The 16,208-nt window shown below is 40.3% G+C and overlaps 1 protein-coding gene across 1 annotated transcript; it reads right to left on the reverse strand.

Moving 5' to 3' along the window:
• Window positions 1–247: 247 nt before the first annotated feature.
• LOC110988086 (neuromedin-U receptor 1-like) lies at window positions 248–15,690 on the reverse strand. Its single transcript, XM_022251326.2, has 2 exons — window positions 15,369–15,690; window positions 248–3,961 (listed from the first exon to the last, which is right to left on the reverse strand). Exons 1-2 carry the CDS (start codon window positions 15,670–15,672, stop codon window positions 3,150–3,152), a joined length of 1,116 nt encoding a protein of 371 aa, XP_022107018.2. The 5' UTR covers window positions 15,673–15,690; the 3' UTR covers window positions 248–3,149.
• Window positions 15,691–16,208: the final 518 nt, after the last annotated feature.

Raw genomic sequence — 16,208 nt, forward strand, 5'->3', positions numbered from 1 at the left:
TTGGCAAAATTGTCACGCTTATTTAACCATGGTAATCAATTATACAAAACTCTAGCGATCACTCATGCATTTAACCAGTCCACATCCATCCGTCTAAAACAGCGTCCACACCACTATGCATGCAGGAAATAAGTGAGCAGAGATACTAAATATTCATGAGGCTTAAAACTTTCAACCAATTGGACTTGAGAAATAAAACACACACAGAGACTGGTTTTACAGGAAGTTTTATTCACTCACAGGGAAAGTATGGAATAAACTGACTAAAGGAAATAAAAACACAGGTAAAATGTGACCTTTGAGGTGACCTTCATAAAGCCCCTTTCTATATACCTCTCCGATTTAACCGGTACATTCATCTTTGCCAGCTGTTTATTCTATTTGTTCACTGGCCTTGGTCAAGGCCCAACGACTATTTTTTTTACCGTTCACTAGATTTTAATACCGTTCACTTGCAGCGTTCGAAGGTAGTGTATGATGATTGGTGGCTGGTCCTTGGCCTTAACGTTAACAGCCAACCAGCGATCATCGAACATTAGCGTGGAAATCCTTGACAAAAGCTGATGAACCGAAGGCACCCGGATCCAACTGCTAATAAACGGTGCTTTTAAAGGAGAACACCATCTCTGAAGCGTGCCAGCACTAATAATCAGATAATGTGGTAAACGGATGCCTCTCTAATTGAAGCCCGCGTCCATGAGCCTGCGTCCATGAGCCATTGAAGTGAGTGTTTTTCCCCCTTTGAGTGGGCCTTAAACCAAATTCAAGGTTACAAATTAGTTTCGCATCAGTAAATTAAAACCCTTTCAACATTTACCTTTTGCAACAGAAAACAGACTTTACAAATATGACAAATAAGTACCGCATGGCCCATGGACATCCTCATAACCTATCCTATCCCCTATACACCAGACACGCAAGCCAACAAGACTGAACTTTCTTTTTTCCCGTCATTTCGTGCCAGTGACCACACACAATATGCTGAAGCTGTAACGTCATTCATGTTGCTATTATAAAGCATTACCCTGCTGACACCTTCAAACATGGCATTTCGCATTAAAAGCCTCGTTTATTAGCTATGGTGGTTTGTCAGATCAGGGTCAAAGGGCTGTAATGGCCTGTGAACGGCGTGAATCAGCTCTGTACATAGTTTGTTTGCTTCTGTTCTTCTTACATCTTGGTCATTTTGGCATGTAGGGGCTGGTAAAACTCTGACTGGAAGTCTGTACATAAGCAAAAGAAGTGTTAAATAAGTATGTCGCGGCTTCCGCTGCTGCTGCCACTTCAATCAATAATGAATTCTACCAAATACCCTCTTTAAAAGTAACCGGCATATGTACATTTTTAGATTAGATCTGAAACCAGATAGGGTGATATAATTTTTTTGTACAATTTTGACCGCCAGCAGGCCATGTGAGAGGTGTCTGTTCGCATAATGTATTTACATATTTCTTTATATCTGTTACTTACATTGTTAACTATTTAATTAACAACTATAACTTGGTTTAAAACAATTAACAATTATAATTACAACTTGGTTTACCTAATAGTTATATGATATCAAATAAATATTTCTACATACAATGCTTACTATACGATCCTTGTCTAATTACAATTAATCTGCAATGGCAATTCAACTGAGAGAGGCAAACTACTGAGATACTTAGTCCCCTACTTAGGTTGAAGGGGGACTCCAGGTTTTTATAGATCTAAAATGATAATCAGTTTGAGGCCCTTGTGGCTTCAAGTAATTTATTGCCACTGGACAGTGTGTCCGGTTGTGCCCTTTTAGTTTTGTTAAAAGACCCAGCTAATGTGGCCAACCTGTTGGAGTGTAGGGAGTGGACAAATGGTTTCGAGTTTACTTTCGTTGGAGCAGTTGAGCCGGTCGGATCATTGTTCATTTAGCTTCTGGTATTAAATTTTCTAACGAACCCACCCCTCCCCTTTCAACTACCTGAGGGAAATACAACTTGGAGCATATTTATTTCGGGCTAATCGTCGGACACAGTTCGGGAGCTTTAACTCGGCTCGGTCGCCGTCTGCTTTGGGGCCGGGAGGGGATTTCTCCTTTTTTCCTCGTTACACAAACGTCACAGCAAACGATTTTGCGTTTTGGGGCGTTTTTCATTCTCCCCAGAATTGAGTCCTGCCGTTTTGCGGAATTTCACTCTGAACAACAGCAGAGACCTTAGGTGAGATCACCTTTGCGACGAGAATTTGATATAATCACCAGAGGGTTTCTCATACTATCTCAGTACGGGTACTATCAGTTGATTTATCAACAAACTGTTTTATTAAATCGATAGCTGTATAGTTTGGTAAGTTTTGTGCGTCTTGAACAAGTTAGGATGTTTCGTGCGGGGGGGGGTGCATAACGACCGGGAACACGCTTGGCAATTGGTTGGATAATTTTGGCGTTATTGTTCCGCGGGGGCATATGGACCGGAAACTCGCTGTTGTAATATTTTACTTTTGATGGAAATTTTGTGCTGCTGTTCTGCGGGGTGATTAACGACCAGGAACACGAATTGTATGCAACGAACTCAGATTGTAATCCGACCTGAAATCAAAACTTCTCTGGCCATACGTAAACAATCTGTATATACACATATATATCATAATTCATGCTGTCTCTGCGTATGTGGCAATAATACATTTATATTTCTTTATATCTGTTACTTACATGGTTAATTATTTAACCAACAATTATAACTTGGTTTAACAACAATTAACAATTATAATTACAACTTGGTTTACCTAACAATTATGTAATATTAAATAAATATTTCTACATACAATGATTATATTATATGATCCTTGTCTAATTACAGCTAATCTACAATTGCAATTCAACAGAGAGAGGCTGAGTTCTGAGATACGTAGGCCCTATACTTAGGTTCAGGGGGACTCAAGGTTTTTATAGATCTAAAATGATAATGACTTTATATTTCTTCCTATCTGTTACTTACATGATTAACTACTTCATTAAAATGACTAATAAGCTTAAAACAACAATTGAAATTCCAAATGTTTTCAGTCAACGAATACACGCGGGCTCTCTAAAGTGTTGCGTTTACAGTCTATGATCGACTTCAGATTCGATTCCTCGTTTCACTGCAATATGATCTTCTCAAGAAAAGACCCGTTTAACAAGAACTGTCGATAGGTCCTGAACCAGGGCAAAATGCGTGAATAATAGCCTTTCGATAGCGCCTGTTTGAAAACGCATAAACGATAGGGTTGGTCACAGAATTCACGTAAAGAAGAACATTAGTTGAAATGAAAAGTATGAACTCCACATTCCGAGGAAGGCCCGGGGCACCAGCGAAACGCCTGATGTAATAATAAAGTGTCAGCAAGGTGCGAGGAGTTAGGAGCATGTAGAACACGGTACCAGCGATCACCAGCATCTTAGCTACGCGATCTCGGGTGCGCCGAGATCTCCCTGGATTCGAGGACTGTTCGCCGGGCGCCTTGCGAATCCGGCTGCTGAGCTCACGCACAATAAGAAAGTACAAGACAAAGGTAACAAAGACAGCCAACAAGTTAGGCACAGTAAGAGCAATAGCTGCCAGTACCTGCGCCCAAAGTGCTGGGAAAAAGCAGCTGGCGATAGTCTGAGGAAAGTTCATGAAATGATCGTCGTCAGGCCACATGACACATGTAACTTTGTAGTTGGACGTAGCCGGAAGCAGAAGAGCCTCGCAACAGATGGCCACTGCCCATGTCACAGCAATTAAGGCCATAGTACGCCCTCTTGAGTTGATACTTAGATGTTTAATTGGTTGACAAATGGCAAGGTATCTTTCGGCCGCTACAACAGTCACAAGTAATGTTGAAGCGACAAAGGGCGTCGCGTTCAGCACCTGTGTAATGATACAGCCGTGGACTCCTCCAAGAATGGAGAAATCACTCGTCACTGGAGTCGACAAGAACTTCCAAAGGCCAAAGCCCGCCCCTGTAAAAGTAAAGAAAAACCACTAAGAAAAGGGTCTTTAGTAAACTACTAACAAAGAGTTTCCACGAAATATCAATCGAAACAGTTCATGAAAATTTTACGGCTGGGCGCTCGTGGCTAATTTTATAAGTAATACAACTTTCTAGAAAAGGAAAGGTTTTATGGGGACATTTTCAACCAAGTTACGCAGGTTATGTTAAAACAGATTTCATATTAATGTCTTAATTAAGCTTCCTGATGAATATTCTGGATCTAAAAAGAATAACATTTGAGTGTTACGTGCTGTTATCTTTGAATTTTTGGGTCAAGGTTTCTTTTACGGATAACCGTGTTTAACTAGGATAAAATATCCTAATCATAATCCTATTCATAAATGCGCACCCTTAATGTGTGTGGCATCTCATGTGATAGTACACTGGAAATGACGTTGGATGTACACCCGTTAAAAAAATGTTTACGCTTCGTGTCACACGCATGGAGAGAGAGAGTGCGTCGTACGGCCGTAAAGTATAAATGAAAGTACCTAAACATCTCACAGTCTCCTTATTCAGCATTGTGCAACTTGACCGTGTACAGAATATACACATATTATGGACTGGCCAAGTTCGTCACTAGTGGAGGTCTATGTCGACGAGATTCTTTGTAAGTACCCAGGAGAGGGTCCTATTTCCTGGGGCCGAAGGTAAATGGACGTGACTAATGCGTCCATTAGTCGCATCATGAGTGAGCCGGTCTCAAACGTCACCGGCGTTTGAGACCGGCCAAGCAGATATTTATTCCGTCATTAAACAACTATATCATACACGGTAACTTACAATGAATTGAATACAGACGCTATCAAATTGTATGTTTGCTTACATGCCAAGTTTAAAAGAAATCAGGCACGGGACAGCGAAGATCGTGGGGCGGCTGTGAGACCGTCCAAAAGAATGCTCTTTTAGGGTAAACTAAAGAACTGTTTTTTCTCATTTGCATGTTTTTTATTTTGTCCCTTTAACGCTCTGCGTACATACTACAGAATGAATGATGCGCAGTGCTTTCCGCCACCAGCTGTTTTCTCTCATTATAAAAAGTGTCTTAGAAAAAGGAATTAATTCATCCTTTTCTTGAATGTGACTAATTATTTTTGTCAACGGTAAATATAATCTGTTTCAGTATGATTTCCTCTTTTTTATGACATCAAGAAATCCACATTTCTATCACACGTGATTAAGCACCACAAGGTTTAATGAACTGTGTCAGAAATGGCTTTGCACCAGATTTGTGACAGGTTTGCACAGCGTGAAGCATGAGGTACACTGCCAAAATCATTAATTCAAAGATAACAACAGCTAGAGGCTTACTTATTTTTGCCGCAGCCTAATCCCAGGGTCCTTCAACATGCCCCGATTTCTTTGAAAACAAACTTTTACACTTTATCTTATCGCTTTTAAGTGAGTATCATGCATTTGGAGATTCCGGAAAGTATTACATAGTATTACATTCTGACAAAAAGCCGCTCTGGACAGACTCATTTCAACATCCAAACAGCTATTTTGTGAAAAGCCATTTCTGACTTTGCCCATCAAACCGCTCCATGTTCAGTCATCTGTGACAGAAATTCGGATTTCTTTGTGTCATACGAAAGAGGACGTCATAATGAAATAATGACAGTTACCATTTAACAAAATAAATAGTCACATTCAACAAGCAAGCAATTCGTCGTGTGCCTGGGAGAAGGACGTAGGCCTATAAGTGCTTAGGCCCTTTTGCCGGGAAGCATGATCATTGCAAAAAAACTTTTCACGGCAAAAGGCCATTTTTAAAATGAAATATAAAGACTTTTTGGCAAAAAGGTTTTTTAAATTTCCCAAGTGGTTTGATAAGCTGTTAAAACTAAGGTTACTTTTTGTACAGCCCATGTTGATTTTGTAATAAATTAATTTTTATCCGTTCTTACTAAATAAAGACATCTTACGCACTTTTGCTGGGAACATTTTTCTGCTGTGATCATGCTTACCGGCAAAAGGGCATAAGTGGCGTCGCTCAGAAGAAGCTAGTATGAGTGATTCACCAGCATATTGACGATGCAGAAGGGGATGAAATGGGGGACTTGGAGGATCTCGCGTAATGAACCGAATTGCAGTACCCGTCATTGTAAAGCATCCTTCACTTTTTTTAATGAATCTTGGTAACGAGGTGCTGTGGGGTATAGCTCTTGCGCTGTGCCCTGTGGTACTTCGACAACTCGGTGACTTAATGTGATTCGCCACGTTTTCCCCTAGTTCTGTCAGGAGACTTTTTTCCTTGTCAAACATTTCTCTAGCGATAATAAAATGTTTGCATTTTCTTTGATTTCTTGGTTGCTTTTAGTTTCCTAAAGTTATAGCTGATCCACGCGTTCCCTTGAGTTGATTAAATTTCTTGAGCTCTGACGTAATTAACACAAATTCTTCGTGAGAGATGTCTCCATCACTGATGGCCTGAGACACATCGTGTTTAGTTTGGCATCGGTCAAAACTCGTATTTGATCGTATTTGATTTACGTTCAGTCTGATAAACGCTCCAAAAGCTCCGATGTAGGCAGCTTCTAAAACGACCCAACAGAGGCAGAAATAGTGCTATAAGATGGCGGGGATACCCACAGCTGACGTTTCGACTCCGTATTCTACGTATTTTATTGCGGTTAACGGCCTCTTAATTTTTTGTAAGACGTTTCTCTTTCTACCCACTCTGTTAATATCAGGGATTTGATGTCCTCATTTTTTTGAGCCAGAAAATGTTTGTTTCTTTTAGATTGGATTGTAGCTTTTCACTCATTACTTGTTTTAATTATCATATATTTTAATTATTTCTAACTCGATCAAAACTCCAGCGTCTTTATTGTTAATAAATTCTCCTCTCATTGAAAAATTGAAGCTAGTCATTTTGTCAGTTTTAAATCTTTTTGACGTGTTGCTTTAACGTCTTCAACCTCTATGAATATACTACACAAGTCTGACAGTTCACCGTTAAATAATTGTTGCTGGTGTTTAACTCTCAGCAGTGGAGATATAGCTCACTAAAAAAACTCACGTTTATTTTTCCTTTATAAATAACATTTGGAACTAGCCTCCCTTTCGGTAAATTGAGCAGTTTTGAAACTTCTCGCCCCAACCGCAATTTAAAATTTACGTCCGTCACCATCACGCCTGAAATGGCGTTTAAATAAATTTCAATCAATTTTGTAACATTTTGGAGGAATATAACGATGCTACCGCGCTCTCCACCCTGTAAGAACTCACTGGTTTTCTACGTGTGGAGCTGTTGCATAATACACCATTGAATCTCAAAACTAAAAGAGTATCTCTGATTCTGTTTCAGCGCTTCTAATTATTCTCGTTCTTTCGTCGGAATTGTCCTCCATAAATCCCTCCTGCATGAAATTCGATGCAATACGGTGAGCTTCCTTAATAATAACTTCTCTTTCTAGTCAAAAGCAACAGGAAATCGATCATGTTTTGTTGCTACTCTGAAAGTCCTTCTTCTTCGTTTTTTTCCTCCCAAAATTTGGTTTTTTTAGCTTCGACGTTACCTATTTTTTTGTTTAATGGTATCGCTAAATTCTTCTAGATTTCCTGCCTCGTAAGCTCGAATGAATACATTTATCACGTTATCAAACAAGGTCGCAGTGTCTTCCTGTATTAAATTCATTCATAGGCAGAATCTAATCGATTGTTAAATGCTCGCGTCGAGGTCTTCTCTTGTGTAAGTGGCTTTGGCTGTCCACTGGCGGGTTCCCCCATGGCCTCTTTCAGCGCGGGGTCTGCCGTCTAAGTGCGTTTGCCAATCGATTTTGGTGGCGTGTAATGTAAAAATACCCAGCGTGAAACATCACCTTTCAAGTTTTAACGCGAATGCGCTTCGATATCGTCTTATTATTTAAACGCCTGCTCGTTTTGAGTTAAGTAAAAAGAGTGTTCCATTTTAAAAAGAAAAAAAAACGCTTTTTAAAGAAATAGTTTATTAAAGATAAAAAACGGGAACCAATTTCAGTCACTTGGCTTTTTTTGTAAACAAAGACAACTTTTTTTCTGCTGAGTTTCCCAAATTGACAAAAGCGTACAAACTCCCACGTGTAACAACAGACGAAGCTGAAAATCGTTATCCAGCGACCCTTGGATGTTTTATCAAAACCTGTTTAAATTTTCTGTGTAATATGCATCGACGGCTTGTGGGGTCGATTGGGGCCTCCTCAACGACAAAGCCCTTACGTATCAGCCCTGTTTAAGTTTGACTGGAATTTTGATTTTGACTATGCGAAATGACTGCACCCATACCGGGAAATGACTTCTTTGACCCATTAAACAACCATTACGATAACAGAGCGTTTTTAGACACCTGTTAATTGCCTTTTTAACATAGACCCAAAAAGTCTTCTGAACAAACTCGGAATATCACATCAAACGGTTTGGGCACTGCCATTTATTACGACAACTCAGACACTATGGTGTACCTTCCGGCTCCAGGCAAAAACTGAACTATGACACCCACGACTTACCTCTAGGCCTACACCGTACGGAAAGTATTTAGGCGGCACTTATAATTAAGTGCCTGTTCCTCCCGCAGAATCGGGTCGCTATAGTGATTATACCTTGACTTGGATTGAGCTGTCTGACGTTGTCACAAATGCCTGGTGGGACTTTGTGCCCTAAACGTCCAGTTTTACCAATGTAGGCATCACAAAAATCACATAAATCGACGCTTTGTTAGGGAGCACAAGCTCAAAAAAAAACCCAGCCTGTTGACACCTGGCACTGGGTTAGACGGGCCACAACAGTTTATCACCATTGTGTTTCAATTAGACTCCCCGTAATAAGCCAAAACGTCCTTGACCTTTGTCGTTCAACCCGGATTACACTCCCACCTGGTTCCTTCTGACATGGACTTGAGAATAGGGACAATCTGCAAGGGGCATGCAAACGGGGTATCAACCAGCTTTAAATTCACCCAACCCGCCTGTTAACCTTGACCTTCAAATCCAAACCCAACCTTTACCCCAAACCAAACCTTTTAAAACCCTTGAAGTTAACAACAAAGAAAAATTATCTATGACTATTGGAGCTTTAGCCGTACCTTTTTTTGTTGCCCAACATCGCGAAAGTTTGAGTTAACGTTTATGGGCCTACATCTTAAGGCTTTTTTCTTTCAACCAAAATAACTAAATTTTTGCACATAAGCAAATACCAACGCTCCCACCCCCCCACAAACAAAGCCCACACATGTTCGGCTTACCAAGTGACCGATTTACTCAACACCTTTAATAACCAACTGAAAACACTAACGATCACAACTGGTGCTCACCCAATGCTGAGAGATCTAGTTTTTTTAACACATTGGTCAAGTTGCACAGCTTTTTCTTATGCTGCAGGAATGGGCACAGGAGCGGGAGCCCAAGCACCCTTAACCACAGCAACAACAGAGTTAACAATGGTACTAACTGCTAAACTAAAAGCCACCAATTAACAAGCTCACAATATTTTACACTTTGTTCCCGAAACTACGTTCCAATTTTTTCACCCAACACGTTGTCGCTATCTAACACCCTAATCACTCTGTTTTTTTATTTGGTTCAATTATTGTTACCTAATGGAACGGTCTAATGATTGTGTGGCTGACACTCGAGCCGATTTCAAGTCGGTGAGTTCTTTTAGTCCGTTTGTTACCTCTTGCCTTTCTTCGTCGCTCGTGGCTTCGTTTCTCGGCTTTAGTTTGTTTCCTTTCATCGTCTACTTTACTCAGTTTGGCTGAGTTTAACTCCAAGTTGCCTGTGAGGGTTTGAGGGTGTCGGTCTAAAGCCTCAAGTTCCTGGTAGTTGATCCCTGCTGTTTGAGCTTTTGCGTCTCTTGTTAGCTCTTCCAAGACCTCGCTAACTTGATTGGAGGTTCGTGGAATTTCTTCCATCGGGTTTATTTCTGGTTGTATGTCACTTAGACTTTGTTCTGCCTTTTCTACCATTCGTTCGAGGTCTCGAAAATCCAACTCGTTTCTTACAAAAAGATTACCGTTAGAATAACCTGATTTTCTCGCATTTGCCGCAATTGTATCTAAAGTTTAAACTTGTCTAAATTTTTTAGGATTACTAGCGTGAGTAATACTTCTTTGTAATTACCCACAGTGTAGACCTTTGTTTCTGTCGTATGTAAATTTTCTTATTTGTGAGTTAACGACACTTCTTATCTGTTAAATGTTTTAAAATAATCTTCAATTAAGTAAGATTTGAAGCTTTGCATGGTGGGAGTGTTAAACAAAAAAGGTTTGCGGGTACACCATGTGGGAAATATCTCTTTTGTGAAGAGGTGTGGTTCTAAAAAGAACCGATGAGAGCAGGTCTCGACGTTTCGGCCAGTGTACTCTGGCCTTCCTCAGGAGAGAATCTCCGCAGGGAACCACCGATCAAAGCTGTAAATTTGGCATCATCTTCCACACAGAGTCTGTCCAAGTTGGGCGATGTTATTTTTAACACTTTTTTGCCGAGCATGGCATATCCCATGGAAAGAACGCTTAATACAGCCCCATGGTAAATTGTGTTTGCGATATCGTTTACGTTACTCATTGTTATTCGTTTTTAGTAACAGAAGAGTTAAAAATTCAATCCATAACGAGAGATTCTGGCTCTAGGGGATTGCGGGGGGTATGGGGCTTCACACGATTGTTACGGGCCCACCGCCTAACGTCCTTAATCCCCGTTAAAGATCACAATATCTTCCACGACTCTTGCGATCAACCCCCCCCCACGTTAAACGAGAAGGCTGGACTTTCGTTAGGTTCGTCTTGTTTTAGTATAGCCAATTTCCCTCTCATTTTCTTATTGTGTTCTGCTACCTTTTCACCATGGGCAATTGGTTTAGGATTTTTGGTCTTGGTCACTTGTGTTGGCTGTTTCGATTCCTCCCGTTGCTGCTCCTCCATAACTACACTTGTTTTTAATAATACCAAGTTTTTGTTGGAACTAAGATGTTTTGTTGTAATAAATTTCGCAACTACAGGTGACAGATATGATCCATACTTACAAACTTCAGTAAGAAGAGCTCCCAAGCTTTGGGTAATGATGGAATCTGCTTCTAGGCTATTTGCTAGTTTTTCTTTGGGTCTATAAATGTAACACTGTGGCCTAAAAAGTCGATCGGCAAAGCTACACCCAGCAAAGTTGAGTAAAGACTCCGTAAGCTTTCCCCACTGTTGCTCTCTGCCAAATTTGACTGAATAACGCTGATAAAGCTTTTTTTGCTGGGGGGTCTAAAGCTTCAATTTCTTCAACGGTGTATTCTTTCCCAAAGTATTTTTTAGAGTCTCCAGAAGCAATTACCAATCTTTAAAGGACCCTGTGTCAATTTTACATAAAATTGTCTTGATGCCGTCCATTTTTCAATAAATACCATATCTGTTTTAATCAGTTGAACACAGTTTTTCAACGCAGACAATCGTAGGCGTAATACGATAAGTTGACTGCTATAACTAATTCAACAACTAAATCGATGTATTTGAGCATAGCTTTCATTTATTTAATAAATAACATATACATTTGCTAACACTTTATCAACAAACCTTTGACAAACAATCAGCAACTCTCAACAAATTTCAATTGTTGAAATTCAGTTAATTCAGTTGTGTTGCAACAAGCTATTTATTATTTTTATTTGACTTCTTTTTAAGGTTGCAACTAAGATAGCACAAAACACAATTTGACTTGATGTGACCTATTGAATTATCTAACTGTTGAATTGGTCCCCAAGTCGGATTTACGTTTTAAAAATGGGAGTTTCACTTTACAGTCGTTGTAGAAACAGCACTCATAATCTTCAATTAGCCCTCTTACTGTGTCTGTAAATCGATCTGGATCAAAGCAGTTGTGTTCATTATCAACTCAGTTAGATATCCATATGGGCAAAGAGTAACTTCAATATAGGGTCACTACAGAGTTTATGAGAACTCTTTTGGTGGTTTATGTCTGCAAACACTTGAAACACCACAATCGACGCATTATTTTTTTTGGCTAACCATGAGGGCATTACACCGATCTTTATACACCTGTGCCATTCAATATTAACCGTTTATTTTCACTTTAAAGTCGGTAATAGCTTTTTTTACACTTACTACACAATTTTGTTTCCGTTGTCATTGTTTACATAATTTACTATGTCACGAAATATATATATATATTTACAAAAGCAAGTAGGCCTATGTAACGGGTGGATCCCTTTTTTTTAACCAAGTTACTACACTGCACATCTCGCAAGTGTCGTTTCAAGCGAGTTAGTTGTCATATGGAACCATATCGTTCTCGTCTAACGCTTGGTCAAAAGACCCGCGATATAAATAGATCGCTTCGTTTAGCTCCAATTTTCTCGGTCAATGTCACATAGGTACACGTTGGGATCGGTTAACAACCAGCGCCTTTTTAGGTAAGTTTTGTTTTGAAAAGTGTGGAGCAAACAACCACAATCACTTCAATCGAGTTTTGGTACCTGGTTTCTAATAGGTCCAAGACCCATTTGGTTTTACCCGAGTTTGCTTTGCCGACTATTAAAGCGGAGCCTTCCCTGGGTTCCATGCTTGAAGTCGTTATTTATTAATTTATTATTTATTATTATTAGAGGTTTTAAAAATTAATATGCCAGCTATTTGAAATTTCCGTCTTCGATGGTGAGAGGTGCGTCCAGCAATAGAAACACATACATCGTGAGTGAACCGGGGCTTTCAGCTTCTCTTGTCATTTGTACACTGATGCCTCCAAAGTCGCCAATTTGTCTTCCCGATCCATGAGCTGTGTTGTCGTCTGTGCTTCTAAAACCGAGCCAAAGACCATACCTGTCTTTAAGGTAGTCACTTGGATAAACGTCTGTCTGGGTTCCTAGCTCTTGAAAAAAAATTGGACGCTTCTAAACAGTGCTGCTGGTTTTGAAACATACCTTACAAATAAAGTTGGTTAGGCTTAACTTCTACGGTAACAACAGGATTGTCACGTTAGGATTATAAACTCCCTTGGAGTTCTTGATGGTTGGCCTTTTCCATAGAAACAAGATCCCTTTCAAACTCTAAAAGGGGTTGGCTTATCACAGTGTTCCGCAGGGTGTCTGACTTGTTTCTAAATTGTGAACACGTTCAAACAAATGATATTATTTGATCGCATTGCTTGTTACTTGTGGTTTGGCCGGCGAGTTCTCGGTTGGTCACTAGGCCTACTTCGTATTCTAACGCCAAGTCTGAGATCGAGTATTGTGCGGCCGTGTCAATTGACTTAACGACATTGTCATGATCGTTAAAAGTTAAATATATTTGCTTGCATCGAGCTATACATACCGAGGCCGCATCTGATTCGACTACCCACCGCTATTTATAAGTGAGACCTGTGCAGCAAAATTGCATGCAAAAACTGTGATGCTAATATATTATCGTATGATGCAATACAGTAGGCAAACTTATAAGTGAGACTAGCCATCGTCACGAAAGTGTGCACGCAAAAGGCTCGAACAAACCTCACTTTTTAACTTTGCCTTCTGTATTGCATCATACGATAATATATTAGCGTCACAGTTATTGCATGGCTATTATGCTGCTTAGGCCTCACTTAAAAGTAATGGTGGGTGGTCGGATCGGGTGAGCGTGAAACAGTTGGCAGCGGCTTCACTCCCTTAAAACAAAAGAAATCCCTTTGCCCAATGACGCTTTGGTGAGAAATTTATACAAATCGGGCGAAAAAGAGGGAGGCACAGTCAAAAGTACCACTGATCCAATTTGGAGCGTTGACGTATACCAAATCGAAAAGAAAACCAGTCAGTTTAAACAGGTCAACGGTAGAAAGTAACGACAGGTCCTACGCTTTACTACCAATATAAAGGGCCCAATCGCTCGTTTGGAAGCGCAAGTAGTGCCAGAAGACACCGTCAGGTACAAAATGCTAGCGTTTTTAGCCCATAGGACAACATGTATCTTTTTGTGTCTAGACGACACAACGACAAATTATCCTGCGACATCGTGTACAAAATGTGATTTTAGAGTTTATGCGGTACCGTTTAAAGGTAGCCTAATTGATTCTTGAAGAAACAGACAATCTCTGTAATGATTGTGGGTTAATTCTTGTGCGGTCACTTCCTTTGTGACACCTTTAGCTTTTTAATATTAACGTCATTGGTTGTTAAAATGGAGTGCATCTTTGGTCTTATACAAACGCTTCTGCTCACAACTCTACCTTCAAATTCATCTTTAAATTTCCCGATGACTTTTTTTGTTTCTCGGGTCATAAAGTGGGTGATGGGGGGGTAGTTTGAAAAATCATATTATTTTGTCTGTATTTTTGCTCATGTCGTCGTAAACGTCATCGGTCCAGATGGACAACCGTTGTGAAGATCGTGAAGTTTTAAATTTGGGCATAATAGAGATCGACTTCTAGAGTGTAGCCAGTGGTATCTCACTGGATCACGCAAAGCGGTGTGTTCGAAAGTAAACTCGTTTGGATCGAACCATTCAAATCCCCGACAGGTAAAAGTCGGCTCATAGCCCAACTATATAAATTGTTTGCATCAAAATACATGATGCATGACAAGGGCAGAGCAGAATCATAACGGGGAGGTATTTATTGTTAGATTTATTGGCATGGTTTCAATTTCATATACTGCACACACGGTGAAAGATGCTTATATCGCATTTGCACGACTAAAAAAGCGAGGCTTTCCACTGCTATGCTTGTAAGGTTCATTGCCCATACAATGTCCAATTGTCCAAGAAGGAGCCTTATTTGCTAAATTTACCATTTTATGTATGTAAATTTTGTACATCATGCATATAGGCATACAGGCATTGAACAGCTGTGCATTGTGCATTTTTCACGCATTAACATGAGCACGGCCTATATGCTGGCCTAATGCATAAATTAGCGAGCTGACTACTTCTCATTGTCTAAGCTGAAAGGATGGAAAACCGCAATGTCCACGAATCTCATAATATTAGGGTATACCCTCACACGAACGTATGCATTTACAACGTATTCTCGGTGTGTACCAAGAGTTGCGCCCCCTCCACCCAAAAAGTTTGTTCGGGTGGTATTGGAATCCACAACTGCCTGGTACTCGTACAGAATGAGCGCTACAGTGGAAAAGTATACATTTTTGGCTGACCTGTCTCGGAAAATACGTGATGCTCAAATTCGATTTTCACAAATTAGTGTCAAAATTACTTTAAACACTTATAAAGGTGTAACTACTGAAAACATCTCTTAATTGTTAATAAAATAATTTCAGATTTTAGGAAAAACACAAGATTTCGATTTCAGCATGATGTGGAGCTTATTTAAATGAGACAAACACATTCAACACAGAGTACAATAAAGAAGAGAAATTGGTGGAGAACGTACCCTAAAGTAGCCCTGGCGTTAATCATAATGTCTTACCTGTGGATAGAAACAAGATATCCGACACCGCCAAATTACCTAGATAGATGTTGGTTATAGTCCTCATGTACGGCACCCGAACAACTGTGAACAGGAATGCTGAGTTGGTCAGAATACCGAAAACACAGATGCAAGGGTAGACGATGGTGACCAATGCAGTCTGAACTGAGTCATACTCGTACCGAGTAGCGAGACTCGGATCCGAGAGATTGAGTATCAGTGCATCTTGTATCGGACAGAACGTCTCGGAGTCGTCGTCGAGAGCAAACTCATTCGACATCGACCCTTCTCCGTGTTCATCCATGACGACCGAAACTTCCAGAAGGCCTAACTCTCTGAAGACCAAGTAGGAGTGAAGTGATATAAAACGATGCGCGGCACCCGTTGTATTTGACTTGCATCATGCCTAGCTGATTGCATAATTAAGAGACGTTATACGACCCGGTCGTGATGTGACCGTCAGTAACTGCCAGGAATATCGTGATCGACAGTCTAAGTCTACACTACATCAGCAAGGGCGGATCAGGGGGTAGTTGCAATGGGGTATCTGCCCCAGGGAAGCCAATAAGACAAGTTATGTGGGGCGCCCATTTCAGGACCGCTCAATACAGGATTGCCTCGATTGCCTAATTTCACGTACATGTATTTATGACGGATCGCTGCGGGGCCCGAAGTAAATAAAGTCAACACAATCGACGTACAATTCACATGTAGGCCTACGTTGTTGTCATGAACGATTTTGGTTAACAATTTCGAGCGAGCCTTTGTATTCCCTTTATATTCGGCACGGTAAGATGGCCAACAGTGACTTCAGTGACCTGTGTCGGCTGAAAAAGGGCA

This window comes from Acanthaster planci, linkage group LG01 (genome assembly GCF_054643075.1).
Source record: "Acanthaster planci isolate LZ-2023a linkage group LG01, COTS_SCS, whole genome shotgun sequence".
Classification (NCBI taxonomy): Eukaryota; Metazoa; Echinodermata; class Asteroidea; order Valvatida; family Acanthasteridae; genus Acanthaster; species Acanthaster planci.

Bases quoted from the DNA above. Each gene is read 5' to 3' on its own strand.
- LOC110988086 (XM_022251326.2), bottom strand. From the start codon at position 15,672: ATGGATGAACACGGAGAAGGGTCGATGTCGAATGAGTTTGCTCTCGAC. The intron at 3,962-15,368 runs GTAAGACATTAT...TTACTTTTACAG, and splicing joins TATCTTGTTTCTATCCACAG to GGGCGGGCTTTGGCCTTTGG.